This window comes from Phyllopteryx taeniolatus, chromosome 20, assembly GCF_024500385.1.
Source record: "Phyllopteryx taeniolatus isolate TA_2022b chromosome 20, UOR_Ptae_1.2, whole genome shotgun sequence".
Lineage (NCBI taxonomy): Eukaryota > Metazoa > Chordata > Actinopteri > Syngnathiformes > Syngnathidae > Phyllopteryx > Phyllopteryx taeniolatus.
This window is the reverse complement of record NC_084521.1, coordinates 4,737,148-4,758,238: the sequence shown is the minus strand read 5'-3', so window position 1 is coordinate 4,758,238 and position 21,091 is coordinate 4,737,148. Positions and strand designations below refer to the sequence as shown.

Here is a 21,091-nt window from a genome sequence, read left to right as displayed (position 1 = left end):
AATGCAGCTGCCTTTTCTCTGCACTGATGTTTAACACTGATAACACACACACACACACACACACGCACACACACGAGTGCGCTCCCACGCTGAGAGATGCAACAACATTTAACAGGCGCTCTGCTTGCGGCTTACAGCATGAGGCCATTTTCCAAAGGGAATGCTATATTATCATGCACAGCGATGTAATATTATGTTTAAACAGTGTATTGGCAGTAATATAAATGTAAAATTGGTGCATAAATACATTATATTTCGTACTTGTGTAGGCGATCTTCTTGAAAAAAAGATGTGAAGGAACAAAAAACCAAACAAACAAAAAACAAAACCCATTTTGGGCATTTTCATATCATTTGATCAGTAATGGTAAAGACACTGAATTTCCTTTTGAAAATCAATTTCACTGTTATGAGTATTAGTATGAGGAATATTTTTCACACTATTAATGGCAAAATGTCTTCGCCATTATGTGTCCCAAATGAAATTTCATGATTTGTAGCATGTTTTAGGAAGATGCAAATTACATTTTTCGGGATATATTGTATCCATTCCTAGGAAATCACAATGTCCAATAACTGGAGAGCTATTTTAAGACTTATCAGAATCATTGTTATTTGTTAAGTATGTCGAAAACACACAAGGAATTTGTCTCCGGTAGTTGGAGCCGCTTTAGTACGACAATAGACAGCCATTTTGACAAAAAAATACTTTTGAGACATAAAATCACCAAAACACACTACAGAGAGTAACTGAGCAATGAAACGTGACCGGAATGTACTCGCATACTGTGCATTTGTACGCTCTTTGAACACAAATATGGAAATGCCTGCGACCTTCCTGAGTGTCCCACTCATGTGGACAGGTCATCACAAATGTCCTGATTTAAAAAAAAAATTAAAAAAAATTCACTATTGTGGTTGTAGCATAAAACTGTAAAAAAAAAAAAAAAAAAAGAAATTAAAAAAAGTAGTAGAAATATACTCTAAAACTACAATACACACAAAAAAAAAAAAAAAAAACTGTTCTTGTAATATCTTCGTGTATTGGATCGATACGGGATGGTGGAGGGGTACCTAATGACGTGGCGTGTAAATGTAAAGGTTTCCTTTAGTGTGAAAAAAACCAAAAACTAACAACCAATAATGAATTGAAAATAAATGTCATTAATAAAATGTATGACTATAAATGCTTAAAAATATTATTTAGTTGTATTATCTGTTGATATTATGATTTTAGAATATATTATTGTAGCTTACGTTATTTTATATGCACAGCAATGTACGTGAACACCAATGAAAAATAAGAAATTAACAATTTTACAAAGTATTATAAAATACATCTGAATATTTTAAAATATATCATTTAGCTGAAGAGGTCAATAAAATATTAAAAAGACCTGCCAGAATAAATCCAATTTCAATATTTTAGCACGGTAATGACACTTTTTGAATTGATTTCATTACTTTTTTCAATTGGCACTTACGTTGTTTTACATACAGCGTATTGCTATAGTGTAATAAAATAAACATTTATTTGTATACTGTACTTTACTTTTACAATGTGAGTCATGAAAACCTCCCAAAATACACACACACACAAGCCACTTGCGTTTGTTGAGCTACAGCTGCTACCAGAGCAATGCCTTCTGCCCGTACAGCACCACTCTCACACACACACACAACACAATACATGAGTATTTGCAATGTAATTACTGCAACACTGGCTTTGTGTGAACAGTAATCCGGGGAATCCATTGTTGGCCATACGTGCCTGCTCCTTGATTATGACCAATACTCCACCAAAGCCATCCCCAAAAGCCCAAAGCCCACCCCCGCCCCCGAGCCACACCTCCCACACACACATGAAAAGTGTGCTGCCCCACAAAAAGAGGTGCAATTAGCCGAGTGGCACAATGGGCCAAACTTTTATAAGGCACTTTGAGGCAAACACCGAAGTGTGCCTCCTCGCGCCTCATCGCTTTGGGTGGGGTTGGGGGCCTTTTGTGCCCCCAACCCCACCCAAACAAGAAGCCTGTCATTTATTAGTCAACTGTTAATTGAAGGAGAACATCAGTAGCTTTGATTCAATCCCATTCCGACAGCTTTCTGGCAATCATTACGTGAGCGTCAGTGCGCCCACCGCACCTGCACGACTCAGCACCGTGGCCCTGGAGGCAATGCTGCGTTCAAGTCCGCTAGGAAGTCGGTGACATCTGACTCGGAGGGCTGACCTTTTCTGCAGCACGGATGTCTGAGATTTCCCAGTTTTTGTGCTGTAGCAACATTTCGCATTAGAATTATTATTATTTATTTATTTTTCTTTGTAAACACAACTTAAAATATGAAATTTCCCAGGTTACTTGAATGCAGCATGAGTTACAAAAACAACTGGTTAAGAACCTGAAAGTAAAAAAAAAAAGTTTTTGCGATGTTGAAACGTTTCACGTAAAAATTTGACTTTATTTTTGCAAAAAAAGAGTCATAAAACAGTATTTTACCAGGTTACATGAACGCAACATGAGTTTTACGAAAAAGGACTGGGTAAAAAACAGAAATGTAAAAAAAGAATTTCATGTGTTGAAACATTTCATGTAAAAATGATCCTGTTTTTTTTTTGCATTCCACATATCAATGACATTCTGAAAAAAAAACTGCAAAATAGATGAAAACACTGCAATTTCCCAGTTTAAAAAATGTTTGCATCTGTTTCTCACAAAAACTACCGAGTTAAAAAAAGCAAAAGTAAAACAAAATTGTATTGTAATTTCCCAGTTTCACAGAAGGCAGCATGCATTCCGCAAAGACGACAAAGTAAAACGTAGTAAAACTTGATTTTAGTTGGTGAAACACAGAAAAATTATATATTTTTAGTCGGCGGCTTTACCGACTCATCTCGCAGTCGCGCAACTTTGCTTTGTTGACGCCACTAAGCTAGACCACGGTGTGCGTGCGTGCGTGTGTACGTGCGCGTGTTTGCAGTGCAGGACACACATGAATGATTGTGAGGCTTAAACAAACCCTCTGTGGTTGTTCGCCATCGACCCGCTGATCCGCCGATCGCAACCGTCTAACGGAGCCGCGGAGGCCTCGCGCCGTAATTGACTTGCTCTTTGGGACTTCACACACACACACACACACACACGCATGCAGACACACACAAAGACGCGCGTGCGGGATTAGCAGCCGCCATTAGCCGCACCCTTGTTGCTCTTTTTTGTGTATTTTCTGTTGTGCTCGGAGTGCTAATTATGAGCTGTAGAAAAAAAAGTGTGTTTGCGGTTGTTGGTTTGAATCCCAGAGGAGGATCAGTGTTCAGGCTGCCCTTTGTGCTGCCTGATTAGAAAGGAGGGTGGGGTCGGGGGTTAGCATGCCTTACGAGCAAATTCACCCATTTGGGTTAATTGCTTTGTATCTCGCTATCATGTCTCATTTCGCAGTTTGGCAGATAGAATTTGTGCACAATTCTGAATGTTACGGTTAAACTCATATGAAACAAAGATAGCGACCGCATAGCCACCGCTACCTGTATGCTAACATACAATGGGAAACTACATGGGCACACGCGCTAACAATTAGCAACGGATATCTAAACACAAATGGTGCTCTAACACATGTAGACAGACCATACAACAATACTCAGAGGCATATGTTCTTTATCCTGTGAAAAGAACAACTAATATTACCGCCGCACTGAGAAGTCGACAGCATGGTCTTATCTTCTACTGCCCCCGAGTGGTCAAGGCGTATAACACAACTGAAGGAGAACGAAACCTGAAAAAGAAACTGTTTAATTCTTTTAAATTGTATTCAATTGTCATGTCAGTATGTTTTTATCAAGTCTAATATTATAGAGTCCTATTTCTCTCATTCTGATGGGAGCTTGTTAGCAAACGTCCGCACTCTCATCATCACTCTAACGGGTCCCCTCCCCCCATTTTTACCCCAAATGAGCTCATCCTTTTTGGCTTCACCCTTTGAAATACGACTGCCGGTGATTATTGGCCCGAGTGTGCGCTGTTAAGAGAAGAAGGACGGTAAAAGTGTGTGTGTGGTTGTTTGTCTTTAGGCCTGGACGGATGGCCCGTCGTGAGCTCACTGATTGGATCGTCCGGCTGATTGTAATTCCCCAGCGCGAGCTGCTGATTAACTAAAGCGAAATAAACGGCTTTTTTTTTAAATGGACGTTCCCTATCGCTTTCCCTTTTCCTCGCTCCCTCGCTTTTTTTTTTTTTGCTTTTAATTACTGTCATCATGCTCGACGGCGGCTGATGACTTGATTAAGGCTGTCGCGCGCAGTTCCAGTCTCTACCCCGCTGATGGATGACTCCCAAGCTTATTAACTTACTCGCCCCCCCACCACCACCGATCAATACTGCGCCGGACCTTGAAACGCAAGGATGGAGAAGGTGTGTGTGTGTCCGAAGGGCCCCCATGATGGAGAGACACATGATTAGCCACTATGGAAAGCGGAGTACAGGTGTATTGATTCGGATGGATTAGGCTCAGTTGCAGAGGCTTAAAAGCTTCCTTTTTCCCGACACTCTTCTTCGTAATGGTACCCGACACTGTGACCCTAACAATTTATACCACAGTTTCACTGGTAAGGATCTATAGAAAATGGAGGAACTTTGTAATCATAATTGAAATTAAAATACTTTTGAACGGTGGCGGCTGGTCAATAGAGGGCGCTAGGGCGCCGCCCTAAAGTCAATATATGTTTTTAGTAAACGGGTTTGACCTCGTGAACATACGTAAATATATTCTTTCACAGTTCACAATGGCTAAGTTGCAACACAATCGAAACTTTCCATTCTTGTGGGACGCAAATGTTTTTCGTCAAACCCAGCGGTTTCCTTTTACTTGGGAGACCACCAGGAGACACGGCAGATGAGGAAAGGTCACCAAGACACAAAACCTTATTCCCCACAGAACGGCCTGTCCGCTCCACTGGGGCTTTTCAGCAATCAGAGCTCATCATTGAAGATCATTTTGCCGCCAATGGAAGCGTTTGAGCGTGCCGAGAAGGCTTCACACGTTTGAAGGTGACGTGCCGACAATGCCGAGATTATGAGTACAGGGAACCCAAGGAGCAAACACACAAAAGGCTATTCTACCTCCCCTGCATGGTCATATCGATCACGACTGGATGTTATGTTAAGATGGCGGGCGGCTTGCTTGACAGAAATCGCAGTGACAGGAATGGAGTTACTGCATCTACTGTATACATTTCTTCCAATGGAGATGGGAATTGTTGCAGCTCCTTTTTTTAATTGCGAGTCATCAAACTTTGCCATCTCGCTAAAAAACTCAAATTCTTCGCAATTTAGCATCAACCATTTTTTCTCGTCGATGTGGTTTAAATTTGGGATTACGGTGGAATTTAAAGGACACTTGGAAAAAGCTTGAAACAACGCTAAAATGGCTGCTTCGAACCAAAGTAGCAGATTTCCTGAGTCTGACCCCTGAGTCATGGGTTCTTGAGACTTTTTTTGTGGATCTACTAGTGATAAACGTCTCTACCAAATTTCATGCTGCTAAGTGAACCCTGCTTTGGGGGCTGAATTTTCTTTGATGGACCCCTACAAATGGTTGAAATAACTAAAATTGGTCAATTCAAACCAAAGGTTGTGGACATATTGTGTCTTTTCAGCCATGGGTTGTTGAGACTTTTTTGTGGGTCTACTACTGATAAACGTCTCTACCAAATTTCATGCTGCTAAGTGAACCCTGCTTTGGGGGCTGAATTTCTTTTGATGGACCCCTAGAAATGGTTGAAATAACTAAAATTGGCCAATTCAAACCAAAGGTGGTGGACATATTGTTTCTTTTCAGGCATGGGCTCTTGAGACTTTTTGGTGGGTCTACTAGTGATAAACGTCTCTACCAAATTTCATGTTGCAAATACAAATTGTATTTGGGGGCTGAATTTTTATTTCAAGAACACCTGTAAATGGCTGAAGTGACCCTACCTCTACCCTACATAAACAGATTTTTAATTTTGATATAAAGAGGGAATATATAGTACACTATAGGGACATATATACAGTATACAGACACGCATATACTGACCTCTGTTTCTCCTCCATTCTGTGTTTGACCTAAGTGAAAGCCTCCTGCAGGGAAAGAGCCCTTTAAGATGATGCGCACCATTAATGTGACTGGGCTCCATTTCCCAGGCATTGATCTCAGAATGCAACGCTTCCAACCCCATCTAACTGCTAGAAGACCACAAGCACAAGTCAACCAAGAAATGTTCAAAATTTGGTCAAATCTGGAATTTGGTACTATTCGGTCAATGGGTTGAATATTTTAACACTAGAGATAAATGGATACTTAATTGAGCCCAAAGAAAAAAATAAATAAACATACTTTGAAAAACTCAAATGATTCAATCCAAAAGTAAATTGACACAAATACTGTAAAAATGAAAAATGGATGCAAAAGGAAGTTCGCAAAAATGAAGTTAAAAAAGAAAGAACTGATCCCATTGGAAATTCTCAAGAAAATATTAATTGAATGAATGAATAAACTATACAGAAATATTTAAATGCAAAGGTTAAAATAAGAATAAAAAAAAGAACAAAAATAATTTATCTGAAAGCAAATTCTGGGGGGAGGGGGGGGGGGGTAATGACGTTAAAATAAAATTGTTCTAAAGGTAACATACAAAAATGATCCCCAATGAAACTAAATCAAAATATGAAAATACTCAATCAAATATTATAAAATAGATAAATAAGCCAATAACAATTTCAAAGAAATGCAATAGTAATATCACTTCTATTGTTTATAAAATTATTTAGGAATGCTACTTTTTTTCAATAAAATAATCAACTTAAGGCGTTAATATCAAGCTACCATGTAGAAAATTGCTTTGATGGGAAAAATGTACATCTCAATGTTTAAAAAATAATAATACTAATAATAAAATCACATATTTTAGTCATAAATTATACAAAAAAGGTATGCACAATCTCCACAGTGAGACACTGGAGAAAAAATTGTGAATATTTAATATTCTAACAAATGAAAGAACAAATGATTTATGGCCATTTTGTCCTGTAATGAAGTATTTTATCAACATGTTGTCCAAGTCACCTGAAAGTAACATCTCCACTCAGCTTTCAGCTCGGACATTTTAAAGGATTTATGTCATAAAAGCCATTAAAAAGGCAACTTAGAGCGATGTTTTCAAGCCGTGTGTGCACACTTAGTGGCTACATTAAATCCCCGCAAGACAAACTTGTCTCAAGTGCAGAAGATTAATGCTGACCTCTGCAGTTTTTTCCTTTTTTTTGCACATTATGAGAAATATGGAGCCGCTTTTACCGTACGCACTCCTGGCCAAGCCGTCATCTGTGGCTTCTATTAGCTTGTCGCTCAATAGCGCGCTTGTCCTTGGATGTATTGTTTCTATTAACTCCTTTTGTTGTGTGCTTTGTTTTAATTAAAAGTGCTGATGGAGTTTTTTTTTTTTTTTTCGGGGAGGGGGGGGGGGGCAGATGTCACAACAGCACTAATGAATTGGCGCTATGTCCGGCAGATGAATCAATGCCGACTGTCTGTATGGCCCGGCATGAATCAGATTGTTAAATTTTTAAAAAAGCATAAACAGATCAATGGAGCTTTCAAGGCTTGCATATTGCTGACATAATTTCAATCGTGGCATGTGTGTGTGTGTGTGTGTGTGTGTGGCCACCTTTGCAACCAGAGCTGTAACACAAGCTCATTTAGCATATGGCATCTTTACCATCGGACGGGTAGACACAGTGGGGAGGCCCGGAGGATAGTCAAATACACTGCGCTGGACGCACACACGCGCATTAGCACACACATGATGATGCCACACACTAAGCCGTTGGAAAGCTTCTGTATGACCCTTTGAAATGGATAAACTTTGGAAAGAACACCCATTGGTGGGCTGAGCAGAGCAAGGACGTGTGTAAAAATGTGACAAATCTTCTATGGACTCTTGTTTGGCACTTACAAACAAATCCACTGGACCCTGGAAGCTCCAAACAAAATTCCATTGAAGATTTGGTACACTTTAAACATGTTGTTGCGCTGCTCATCCCACAAATGCATGTTCCTTACAAAAAGGGCATTATTTAAAAAGGTCAGAAACAGACTTTCTATCGGCATTACTCAGACTGGCAAGAACCATTGCTACCAAAGGGAGATATTCTCCCAAACACACATCATGTCACCACCTGATAGTCAGCGCTTCAAGGCCAAAACAAGAGTCCATAGACGATTTGACACATTTGACATGTTATTGTGCTGCTCGTCCCAAAAATGCGTGTTCCTTTACAAATGATGGATCATTTAAAAATGGTCATTAACAGGCGCTCTATCGGCATTTCTTTTATTGGCAAGAAGCGCAGTTACATCAGAGAATTAAGATAGGAACAAATGTCCAAATTTCATCGAACGGACCATTACTTACATTACATTTAAAAAAAACAAAACAAAAAAAAACAAAAAAACATCTTCATTTAACAAAATGTCAAAGGTTCATTGAAGAAAATAGGCAAACACACCCTTGACTACTGGGTCACGAGGATGTTGCTATCAGCTGTCAAAGCTTAAACCTTAATGGAAGCTAGCAATCCTAACAAATCAATGCGCCCCCAACAACAGGCTCGGATTTCCGACCGCACGCGGAGGAGAGCGGCCATGACGTCGTATGTCCATGACAAGCAAAACTTGGAAATAAAAAAAAAAAAAAAAATTTATTAAAAAAATCAGACGGTCTTTGGCGTTAAAGAGGTTAGACGCCCGGAAGCAGAAGCTAGCTGGCTAACTAGCAGATAGGTGACGCTAGGCTATGAGAGGGAGACCGTAAAGTAGCCGTTAGGATACATTAGTGGGTCTTTGAAGGCGTCACAAACGTTTCAAAAGGGGAGGGTTGGGGGTATGGTCGCAACCTTAAACACACCATGTGCCCTTCAGGATACTCTCACACCTTTAACCCCTGCTCTCCCTAGAGCCGGGTGGTCACGGTCAATGATCTGCCCGGCAACAGAGGTGTATCACACGAGGTCAAGTGGATGTTTTCACATCCGCACTCCGATGAAGGTGCTTAGAAAAGGGGAGCCCCCTGAGGCTACTCTGACATTGTACAGTTTCTATATTTTTTGCATTAAAACTCCAATGTTTGATTTTTATGTTCATTATGTCACGTTGCATAACATTTGCTAGAAGAGAATTATTTCCAAGCTGTGGAGCAGCCTGGAAAACAATTTCTGAGGCAAAAAAAAAAAAAAAAACAATCTTGGTGTTGTGGGAAGTATGAAGAATGACGATGATTTACTGCTACGTTAACAAAGGTATGTTTTATTTCATAACAGTTCAGGACAAAATATAGAAACACTCAATTGCATCATCAGTTGATTTATTTACAGTGAGATGGATTTATATTAAATAAATGTTGTGTTTAATGCCTTCAAAATGACACTAAATGCCGCTCAGTGGAACCATGTGATTCCACACAGCCAATCAAAAAGAAGAAAATTCAGAATATTTTTTTTTAAAAAAGCATATAGGATGATTATTAAAAATATTATTATAAAGGATGACAAATATTCTGTAAGTTATCTGTATTGCACACAATTGTTTTGAATTAAATTTTAAAAACACATTTCAATAAATCTTATCATCATTAATATCATTACAATGAAAAAAAATATTCTGTGGCTTGTCTGTGTACATTACCATTTTTTTTTTCAATTTCGAAGATAAATTATGGATAGAAATAAAATGAATATGAATTATTCTGTGTACAGGATTAATTGACTTTGTAATGCATTTTAGAAAATATCAAAACAAAAGTATATATAAAGTGTGAATTATAATATATTACAATTTATTCTCTTGCAGTAATAATTTATGTTTTATTTCATTTTAAAATGTTTAATCAGATTTGTTTTTTAAATATATAACTATAATTATTATTATAGAAATTATTCTGTAGAAAGTACTATAGAAGTTTTGTTTAAAATTAAATTAAATAAAATTATTAAAAAATATAATTACAATTAAAACAAAGTAAGATGTGTACAGTACAAATTCATTCAGTGAGTAACTTTCTAAACATTTAAATCAAATATTAATCATAAATATTATTACATTGAATCAAAAATGAGCCAGAGCTTGTCTGTGTACAGTACTATTTTTTTTCACATTTTATTTAAAACAAACACAAATGTTTGTTAATTATGCTAAGAAGTCCAAACTACAATAAAATATTACCTAAAAAGTAAAAACAATCATTTAAAAAAATAATAATAATATATCAACCCCTACATTACTATAATGACCCCATTTTCTTATTGGTAATAAAAGAAATCTCAGTACTGTAGTTTACATTGCGGCTCGACTGAGGCTGTGGTGGGGGTGTATGCGTGTGCGCGGCGGGCGGGAGGGGGGGGCATCCGTGAGCGCGTGTGTGTAAATGGATTTAGTTTAGGCGGGATTAGCCGCACTCAGAGAGGCAGAGACATGCAGGACGTGCGTGTGCCGCGAAGACTGTGTCCAGATGCTGCAAAGCTTTCCCTCGGGGGACCAACACATGCCCCTCAACTGCACTGGATCAACATGGATACTACTAAAGAAATACTGTGCTGTAAAAATAAATAAAGAAATAAATAATTCATTAAAACATATTTTTAGGAACAAAATGTGCATTACTGTATGTTGAAGAGTTTAAAAGGTTGTTTCTAAGCGTGTGAGTTTCAGAGTGTGGGTAAAATTAATAAGAGTTCTGGGGAGTCTATAAATAATCCCAAAAATATGTGGTTGCTACTTCATAGATTTCACCTATTGCATGCAATAATCAATTCTCTGATAACGTCCATCAAAAATTTACTTTTTTTTTTTTTGTCTCGTGTGCCTCATGAAGTGCGTAACAGTGGCAGTGTGAAAGGTTTTTGTGGGGCGTCTGCAGAGAGGAAGCATGCGTGGAAGCGTGCGGAACAAGGCGAATGACAAAGGCCCGTGTCGGCCTTACAAGCACGTTGGACCCCTCCTGCATGTCAATGGACCTCCCACCCCCCTTATTGCCATCATCTTTTTAGCACACTCACTTGTCTTATTATGAGGGATGGAGGGGGCCGGAATATGTGGCCCCGTGGGAGCGCAGGGGATCCTCACGGCAGCCCCCGTGGAGCAGGGTGAGGCCATCTGCCCTCTACTTGGGAGTCAACCCTACCTAGAACACACACACACACACACACAACAATATGGAGGGGCTTTACAGACAGTGTTTGATCTGCCTTTTATTCGGGCTTCAGCAGTGTGTGTGTGTGTGTGTGTGAGACCCCCTCTTGTGACTTACCTGAAAGACAACAATTACCCCCAAACAGTACAGATATACTCTATTTTAATCGGTTCCGTGAGTCCGTTTGCAAACGGAGGTAATGTTTCCCATTGAAATGCAATTAATTCGTTCCAGCGCCAGAAAGAAGTCATGTTTACCTTCTTTTCATTGGTGTGTGATTCAAAATGAATACATTACACGATAGAAATCAGTTGGGATGGCGGCGATACCGAAAATAGCCGACGATCTGTCAAATGTTTGCTTTGACTTGCGAGTGCTGTATGTCGGCAGGTGACTCAACTCGCATCACAACGTGACAGTTTGGCAGGTGTAATTGTTAAATATTCTTCAAAGAAAGTGGCTTCAAGCGGTTTATTGCCTGTCCTAGTTGAAGTTTACTGTCCAACTAAACATAAAACTGAGAATTACATGTTGTGTATTTAAAGAAACCACATAGCCTCTGCTAGCTTAAGGCTAACATGCAATGGGAAGCCCCATAGACACCAACAGGCTAACAATTAGCATCGATGTGATAGTGTTGTTACCCTTTAAGCAACGGATATCTGACTACTGTCGACAGACAATATAAGAGTACTCACGGTCATATATTCTTTATCCTCTGTGAAGAATAACTGATATTACTGCTGTACTGAGAAGCCGAGAGAGGAGCTCGCAAATCAAAGGGGAAAAAAACCCTCCAAATGACAGCTAGTATCTGGGAAAATGAAGTAGTAATTAAGTAAGTTGGGTCACTTGTATCTCAAGGCACCACTGTACAATATAGTGTACAGAAAATAACTTGTGCTTAGCACAAAGTAGACATAACAAATAAAACATTGTGATCGCTTTGTATTGGCTGTTGTGCTAATATCAATATCAAATGAATATAGACATAGCACTGATGTGATGTGTAAATGGACCAATCATGAACCACTAAGGGCGGGGCTAATGTGGGGCTAACAATCTTCCTATTTGATTGTCATTCTCTTTCTCCTCCTTTCTGGTTCGCCTTTCTTTTCCTTTGTCTCTCGTCACATCCCGCCACAAAGTGGAGGAGCTCGTGGGGGTGGGGTCCTGTTGTCCCGGCGAAGGCCCCCCCGGGGGGTCGTATATATGGCAGGGAGGGAGGGTCCACTCCAATCATGTACTTGTTTAAGCCTCCGTAGTTGTCCTATTTGAAGGTGACCCCTGACCCCGACAAGCCGGCCGTCCGCCCGGCCAGCCGTCAATGGCGCTGTCCGCTTACTGCATACATACAATACGGTACAGTACATCTAGCTGGGTCGTTTTTATATAATTTCATCAATAACGGTGATGGTGAAAACACGGCCCACTGCCTTTCCTTTTGAAAATCAATTCATTTTACTGATATGACTATTTGAATTATTGGCAGTTGCTATCCATCAAAAGATCATTATTGTAGTTAAGGGGGGGAAAAAAAGTGTTTTTCAAATACATTTTTTTATTTTTTAAATACCAAAATGTCTTTACAGTTAGGTGTCCTATGGCTTAATATGCATTTTCCATGAAGACCTAACACAAAATGGATCTTAGTGTTTGCACATGTGTGCACACCCTCTTATAACTGGGTATGTGGCTGCGTTAACCAATCACATTCAAACTCATGTTGGATGGCAGTCGGCACACTGTTTTAAGTGCCTGTGATTAACCCCAAAGAATGTTCAGCTGTTCTAGTCAGCTTTTCCTGACATTTGTGATGTCTGTGCATTCATACATCGATTGCTATTTATCTACGTATCACTCTCAATACGCCTCAATGGTTCGCAGTATGAACTGAAGCGAGATCAATACATCAATATCTATGTGCCAATGTATCTTTGAATCGTTGTAATGATATCTATGTATCACTGCATCTATCGGTGTCTATGTGAAAGTGTGGATATCTGGCTATTGGCTATCAGTCCACCAGGGAGACATGTGGCGACAGAGTGTGAGGGCAGATGTCCGTCAGGCTGCTTCTCATTGTGCTGGTGGCAATAGAGCAGCTCCCAGCACAACACACTATTGTCATTCATTTGCTCCAAGGGGACTTGTTTCATTTTACACCATCCTTCTTACAGCAGCGTCAGACATTTTATTGTAAATGTACATAAAGGTGAATGTCAGTGTTAGTTTTCAGCATGGAAAACTGGGCATTATTTATTTTAAAAAAAAATTCTAAATGCATGTTTTATTGATTTCCTTGCTTTTATGCTGTGTCCTGTGAGTATGCACTTACTTTTTCTATGAGCCAGAAGACACAACTCATGCTTGGATTATTATTTTTTTTATTCATTATTTGTCAAAATTATAAATAAAGGAGCCCACATTTTCAGTGGATCAGACATTATAAATTGGCAAAATGAAATAAGAACAATTGTTCCTTTACACAAAGCCCAAATAATAAAATAATAATAACCACAATCCACAGCACAAATCACATTGATATAAATTTGACACGTTTTCATGATCATTTGAATTATCGTGTGCCTCATTAAATAAGCCTGTACAGCACAATTTTCTTCAACAGTTACCATTTAAAACTACCTAAAAAGAAACATTTCACTTCTTAAAGCGTATAAATGGGACAATAAAGTTGTTTGGCTTTTAGTTCCAGGGACGATATTCGGGATTTAGAAGGGTTATTCCAGTGTAAGGTTGGAAGTTGATGTCGACGTTTCTTTGGCTTTTTGGATTGTCTTCCAAAATGGATTCTTCCACGGGTCCATTTCCTGGAGTGAGAATTGCGCTGTCCAAGATTTGCCTGTCTTAAAAGAAACAGAAAAAAATAACATTTTAACGTAAAAAGCAGTTCTTATTCGTATTTCTTTCAAACGCTCAGAAACAGAACAAAAAAAAGTTTCTATAATAATACTTTTTACCCTGTTGTACATATTTCCATTTTATGACAGGCATTCATTATGACTGCACAATGAAAATGTTTATGTTCATGTTTAGCAATATATTAATCCCACTTAAATGCTTTTAAAACCAAGCTAAACTAAAAAGTTTGGTTTCAAAAATCCTTTAAATTGCTTACTTTTATGACTTTTGGCGTGGTACTTGAGTTCGTGCTCCTCCTGGAAGGAAGCTCCACACAGGTCGCAGGGGAACGGCTTGTCGCGGGCGTGGGTCCGCCGGACGTGGCTGTCGTGCGCCGCGTGGGAGGCGAAGGCCTTGCCGCAGTGCTTGCACTTGAACGGCCGCTCTCCAGAGTGCTGGCGGATGTGCGTGCGCAGAATGCTGGAAGCAGTGAAGGCCTGAAGGGGAGGTCGAGGACAAAAATGACATTAGAAATAGTTACTTGTTTTTGTTTTATGAAGATTTTTTTTCATATTGCCCACATTTTGCCAGATCACTGGATTTTGAGTGGATGCTGTAATTGTTTTGGGTGGTAGAATGAGAGTCTGGGGAGATTCATACATCTTGAAAATATGTATAAATAATCACCAAAAATATGTGGTCGCTACTTCGCGGTCCGGAAAACTAACTCTCGCAATAAACGAGAGATTACTATTTTATGTGGCTGTCTAAAAAGAAAAGCTGCGAAATTAAATTAAATATACAACCAAATGTCAATTTCTTGTGGATGTTAAATTTAATTAATATGCTTCATTCCATTTTAGTGTTAAAAAAAAGTCTCGTTATTAATATTTTTAATCAGGTGATAAAGTAGTTCCACTTAGAACTTTCATTGATGTCTTTTGTGATTGTCTTAAAAAGTAAAACTTATGCAATTGTTTATTTTTCAGTTGGACTAATATGCTTAATTTCATGTTATTGCTATCGAAACTCATCATTTCAAGTCTTGTCATTAATATTTCTAATCAGGCAATAAAGGCGCTCCACTGAATTGTTACTTCATTTGTCTTTTTTTCTGGCTGCCTAAAACATCATACACATGCTAAATAAAACGCCGTTTAAATAGAACATACAATCATTTGTTAATTTATTGTGGAAATACATTAATATGCTTAATTCCATTTTCATGCTACCAGAAACTATCGGTTTGGGGCTTCTAATTTTTAATCAGGGAATAAAGTAGTTTCACTTAGAACCTTCATTAATTTCTTTTGTGGATGTTTTGAAAACAAAACATTTAAATAAAATATACACTTTTTTGTATTTAATGGGTTCATTTCATTTTAGTGTTGACGACGATTCTTCATATTTTTAATCAGACGATAACGTAGTTCCACTTCAAAACGTTCATTTATGACATTTTAAAAACAAAATGAAATTGTAAATTGAACGGACAAACATCTTGTTTAAGTTCAATTTAATTAATATCCGTTATTTCATTTTGAAGTTACGAAAAAACAATTGCCTAGTTAGCGAGATAACGTACGCGGGCAGGTCAAGTGGTGATAAGAGTCACGCAACAAAACATTCCCGTAGTGTGTAAAAAAAAAAAAAAAAAAGGGGGAAAGAAGTGAAGATACCGTGCAGTGAAAGAAGAACAAAAGGACAAGAAGGCCTTCTGCTCATTCCACGGTCGTAAATTAAACGAAAATGTGGCGAGACAAAAGGGTGCGTGTACATCTGGCGATAATTAGCATGGAAGTGTGTCGCGCAAGTGTGCCCGCGGAGGGACACAATAGCCACGGCCCTCGAGGCAAAATTAATGCGCCGTAAAACCAGGAAGTGGATACGTGACGATACCGCACAAACAAATCAATCACATCAAAATAACAATTAAATAAAAGTCACGTTTAAAAAAAAAAAAAAAAACATTTCCTTATTTGGTCCATCCTTCTCCTCACCTTGTTGCAGTAGACACACTTGTAGGGACGTTCTCCCGAGTGGACTCGCATGTGTTTGTTGAGGCTGGACGACTGAGAAAAACTCTTTCCACAAACTGTGCACTGCAACACACAAACAAATCCCAACCACAGTTTTGTTCACATTTGTCTTCATTTCGCAATAAGCTTTTTTTAATTATTATTTTTTTACTTATATTGAGGCTTAATGCAGGATGAAGCTGGCCTCTATAAAAACTTACAATAGTTTTTTTTTTTTTTACTTAACATTATAACAATAATATTTCATATATTTGTTGTATTGCACTCTCTGAATAAAAAAAATAATAATTTTGTTTTCACAAGGAATAATAGATTTTCTTACAAATACAATTCTGTCATGAGGATTCACGTTTCATATCGGAAAACAAATATAAACTCACAATAAAAATCCCTCTATTAATGATTATTAATAATGTGGATAATTGTTTAAAACACTTCAGACGTAACAATTTTCAGATAATTCTTATTTTAGAAAACCTGAATTTTCCAGTGAACAATGAATCCTAACAAAATTCCAGGTATGATAATTTGAATTTGAAATGTTTTATTTATTTGTAGTATGATACAAGGTTATCATTGTTTACTTTTACTGTCATGTAAATTTACGTTTTTATTTGAATTATTTTTTTATTATTTGTTTAAATTTTATTATTATTAATGCAATGATCATAATGATGTTGTATTTGGAGTTGTGATTAATTCTATATCACACCAGTGAATAATTTGGATTACTTTTTTCCCCCCAAAACTTGAACATTGTACGTAATTATTTTTGAGCTGTTCTTTCAGCACCATATTGTTATTATCATCATTTTTATTAAACTATATTAATAAACAGTGGCGGTTCTAGGGAGGGCAGGAGGGCCATTGCCCCCTTAGCAGCCTGGACGACCCTCTTTAGAATACAATGAAAGTTTGTACTGAAGTAAGAAAAATACTATTAACAATAAAGTATGTTTTTATATATATATGAAAACCTTGTGTGGCCGGTGCTTCTCGTGCACGTGCAGGATGTGTATGCGCAGGCGATCCCTCTTCTCGAAGGAGCGGCTGCACAGGTGGCAGGGGAACTTGCGGTCGCCCCGGTCCACGCAGCGCGTGTACTTCAGGTGCTTGTCCCGGTAGTACTTGTAGGCGAACACCTTGCCGCACCGGTCACACTTGAAGCCCTCGCCGGCATCTGAAGAAAAAATTCACGAGTTTATATCGGTCCCCATCTTAAGTCAAGTCCCCATCTCTGGTTCCTGGTCTCACCTTCAGCGGAAGGTAGGGTGTCATTAATCTCGTGACCCCTGAGGGCAAGCGGGATGCCCAAAAACTGCACGTAGCCGTCCCCGTACCACACCAAGAGCTCCTGCTCGCCTCTGATCTCCTTGCAGGCCTCGTAGAAGATCTGACCCTTGACCTGCACCGCCGCCAGGTTCTGCTCGTTGGCGAAGCGGGCGCACTTGACCAGCGACATCCAGTTGCCCGAGCCGCCCCGCCCGTCCACAAAGTGGCTCAGGCGGCCGTTCTCGAACACCTGCGAAAAAGCGAGGATGTCGAAATTAGATAAAGCGAACTGTAAAAACATCGTTAAACAGAATGTAAAGAATTCAACAGTTTGTGCATCATGATTTCATGCTTTAATTCAATGGGCATTGTGTCTTGTATGTGTCTTGGCCACCAGGGGGCAGTGTAAGTCACACATACACTGTCAAAAGTCACAATACACTTAGATTTGATGGTGTAAAATGAAGGAGACCGTTGCAACCACCTGTAGTAGTAGTAGCAGTAATATTAGTCGTTTTATGTAGAGGATAAAGTATATATGCCTGCGAGTATTGTACCATTTTGCCCCAAAGACTCCACAAGACGAGTCGTACCTCCCACATGAGGGTGTTGTCGTCGTAGGTTTTCATCTCGCTGGTGTTGACCAGCTTGCCCAGGAAGGGTCCGAAGCGCGTGCCTTTGGGAACGCTGCTCTTGGCGTCGGTGAACACGCCGCAGTGAGACACGCTGCCCCAGCACGCCTGCACGATGCTCAGACCTGCAAGGAAAACGTCGCTCACGTTCCGACACGCAACAGAAAAGTGGACTTGGGCGGGGGCTCACCCTCAGGAAGGTCCAGAGCGTCCACGTCCAGCGGGAGGACGTTGCAATCTGGAAGGAAATCAGGTTTAGTCAGATTACAAATTTGGCATCAATTCATTAAGAGTTGAAATACGAGAAAATGGATCACATTTTCAAAATATACACCGTATGTAGAAAGAGAAGAAAAAAACATATACAAATATAAATTGCATACATTGGTCTATATTCAAGTTACAAGGTAGCTTTTTATTGTCAGTTCGACAATATGTGCGAAACGTAGAGGATTAAAAGGGCACACAGTGCCACAATAAACGTTCAGTATAAAAAATTTAAAACACAGCTCGAAGATAAAAAAAAAAATATCACGAGACAACATAACATTTAATATATGTGGCTATTTTATTCCTATATTTTAATGATTGATATTTAGTTATTCTAACTTTACTCGATTTATACATTTTTAAACTTGATTTGTTCATTTTTTTAAACACTTAATTTATCTTTTAAAAATTAAAAAAACTCTGATTTGTGTTCTAACCTCATTTGTTGATTTTCTTTGACTGAAGTGTTTTTTGGTTTTTTTTTAAACCTGATTTGTTTAGTGTTTTTATCTGACGTTTACCCCTAATTTCACTATTTTTTATACCAAATTTGTTCCTTTAAAAATCTCGTTTTTAAACTTATTTTCTGCTCTCATATGAACTAATTGTATGTTTTACATATTACCGATTAGTTCCTTTTTATACAGAATTTGCGCACCAGGCAAAAATAAGGTAATGAGGTTAAAAGCGAAGACAATTAAAATCTGTATTTTTACATATTTTAAACTATCATTGAACGCCTTTTTTTCCCTTCAATTATGATTTTTTTTTTTGCTCGACCTGGTTTGTCAGGCAGCTTCACCCCGGATATAGCGTGGCCTCCACCTCCACCTCCACCGCCTCCGCCTCGTCCGGGGCCCGCCGAGTATCCGTACAAGACGGCGAACAAGTCGTCCTCGCTGAAGTTGAAGCGACCTCTCTTCTCCGGGGACGGAGCCCGGTTCCGGAGCGACAGCTTAGCCGGCGAGGCGGAGGCGCAGGACGACCTCCCGCAGTCGTTCCCGCCGGCCGGACTGCACAGACTCAAGTCCGAAAGCGAGAACGGACCGGCGGCGTGCTCCGTCGCCACTGCGGCCAGGTCCTCCGTCTTGGACGAGCACAGCGGGTGTCCTGGCGCGAGGTGGCCGAGGTAAGGCAGCGCCGGGCCGGCTGACATGTGCTGCTGCTGCTGCTGCAGATAAGGGTTGAGCATCAGCGCGGAGGTGGATTTGAGAGGGTGAAGGAGGCCGTGAGTCCGGGGGAGGAGGTCCATGTACGGGTGGTGGTGGTGATGAGGGCCGGGGAAGAAGCTCCGGGCGGGACTCGTCTTGAACATGTCCGCCTGGAGGCTCCCGTCCTTGGGCGCTGGCGGGAGGCTGGACAGGGTGAGCAGCATGAGGGATGGAGCCGTGTCCTTGAAGGAGACATGTTGGAACAATCAATGAGCACTATAACACTTAATTTTGCTCACGTTGTTGCTAAGATAAACTCAACCTCACCCTAGATTAATTTTTTTAATACAACCAAGTCACTTTCACTGCCGTTTTGCATTTTGAAGCACTTTATTTTTATTTTTTTTGCTTTTTTTCAACTTTTAATGAAAGAAAGAAAAGAGACAAATTATACTTTTATCTGTAAGAAAATGTTTAACTCCATCCTACTTAAATATATGGACATCATGCATACTAAAATGTCAATTTTTTTTTGTGGGGGGGGGGGTGAAAAAGTTAAAATCCATAATTTCTTGACCAGAATCTGTCACTTTCACTGCCGTTTTGAATTTTAAAGCATTGTCATTTTCATCTGTGAAGAGTGCAAAAGAAATTAAGTTTACATACTTGCTCATTTGTTTTGTTTTTGCAATTTTTTAAAGTTTTAATGGAACTAAAAATGAAAAAATAAGTGAATTTAGCTGGAAGAAAATAATTTTGCTTAAATAAAAGGACATCAGGCACACTAAAATGCAATGTTTCTTTCTTATCCTGTCACTTTCACTGCCCTTTTGACCGACATCTTAAAGCTCCTTGTTATCTTTTTATCTACACGCACGCACGCACGCACGCACGCACGCACGCACACTCATCCATCACTGCTGTGTGTGGGAGTATTTTAGGAAACATTCGTCCAGTACAAAGAGATACAAATCAGGGTCATGACACTTATTGAGGCCCACCAGAGCAGAGGTAAACTTGCTCTCTTTACAGACCTTCACACTAATTTCTGTTATGCAAGATTTAATTTTCAAGAAAAGTCTGCAAGTGATAAAAATCCACTAAAATACACATAGGAATGTAAAAATTCAGCAAAATAAAAGTTTAAAAAAATAAAATACATTTCTTTTAATAAATAAAGCTTACCTCGTGACCAATTTAGAGTCGTTCCACAGTGAAGCTTGGTGTCATATCCTCCCACGCACGCACACGTAGAATCTTCTCCAAGTGGACCAGTGTGTGTTTTGTGTGCTGGGAGTCTGCGGTCATCTGAGGGCATCCATGTTGATCCGCTGACGAAGTTGCTTCCTGCTTTCTATTGGCTCCTGCAGACTACTGGCTCATGCATCTCAATAACGCCTCATAACACTCACTCCTCCTCTCTGCAGGGACAACCCACCCTGTTAACTTGTAGACATTTACATATGATGATGACCCCCACAACAATTGATGTTATCTCAAGCTTCAGTTTTGCCCAATAAGTGTACCTAATGTTGTGACCTGCGAGTGTAGAAATTAAAAGTAACATCGTGTCATACATGTCAATGGTAAGTATTATTTTAATTTTAAGAACTAGTGAATGAAATTCAACTGCAAGTATTTGTAGGGT

At 39.3% G+C, this 21,091-nt stretch overlaps 2 protein-coding genes across 4 annotated transcripts in view; both read right to left on the bottom strand.

Moving 5' to 3' along the window:
- Positions 1 to 13,587: 13,587 nt before the first annotated feature.
- On the bottom strand, positions 13,588 to 20,768 carry prdm14 (PR domain containing 14). 3 transcript variants are annotated; one of them, XM_061758099.1, is made up of 9 exons: positions 20,629 to 20,768; positions 19,073 to 19,685; positions 18,213 to 18,260; positions 17,948 to 18,147; positions 17,373 to 17,640; positions 17,096 to 17,298; positions 16,080 to 16,181; positions 14,357 to 14,576; positions 13,588 to 14,084 (listed from the first exon to the last, which is right to left on the bottom strand). In XM_061758099.1, exons 2-9 carry the CDS (start codon positions 19,665 to 19,667, stop codon positions 13,924 to 13,926), a joined length of 1,797 nt encoding a protein of 598 aa, XP_061614083.1. In that variant the 5' UTR covers positions 19,668 to 19,685; positions 20,629 to 20,768; the 3' UTR covers positions 13,588 to 13,923. The 3 variants fall into 3 exon arrangements, with proteins under 3 accessions (XP_061614083.1, XP_061614087.1, XP_061614086.1); XM_061758103.1 differs by having other exon boundaries at positions 13,588 to 14,080; XM_061758102.1 differs by having other exon boundaries at positions 17,984 to 18,147.
- ncoa2 (nuclear receptor coactivator 2) overlaps positions 20,733 to 21,091 on the bottom strand; it is a 53,129-nt gene continuing 52,770 nt past the window's right edge. Inside the window, exon 23 of the transcript XR_009785872.1 lies at positions 20,733 to 20,864. The gene's annotated coding sequence lies outside the window, so the exon portion shown is untranslated. The remainder of the gene's footprint in view (positions 20,865 to 21,091) is intronic.

What these genes read in the sequence shown, in the direction of transcription:
- prdm14 (XM_061758099.1), bottom strand. Translation starts at nt 19,667, where the DNA reads ATGCTGCTCACCCTGTCCAGCCTCCCGCCAGCGCCCAAGGACGGGAGC. An exon ending in AGAAGCACCGGCCACACAAG is followed by an intron (nt 16,182 to 17,095) that starts GTTTTCATATAT and finishes TGTGTGTTGCAG; the next exon opens with TGCACAGTTTGTGGAAAGAG. An exon ending in AGTGTGTCTACTGCAACAAG is followed by an intron (nt 14,577 to 16,079) that starts GTGAGGAGAAGG and finishes CCTCCCCTTCAG; the next exon opens with GCCTTCACTGCTTCCAGCAT.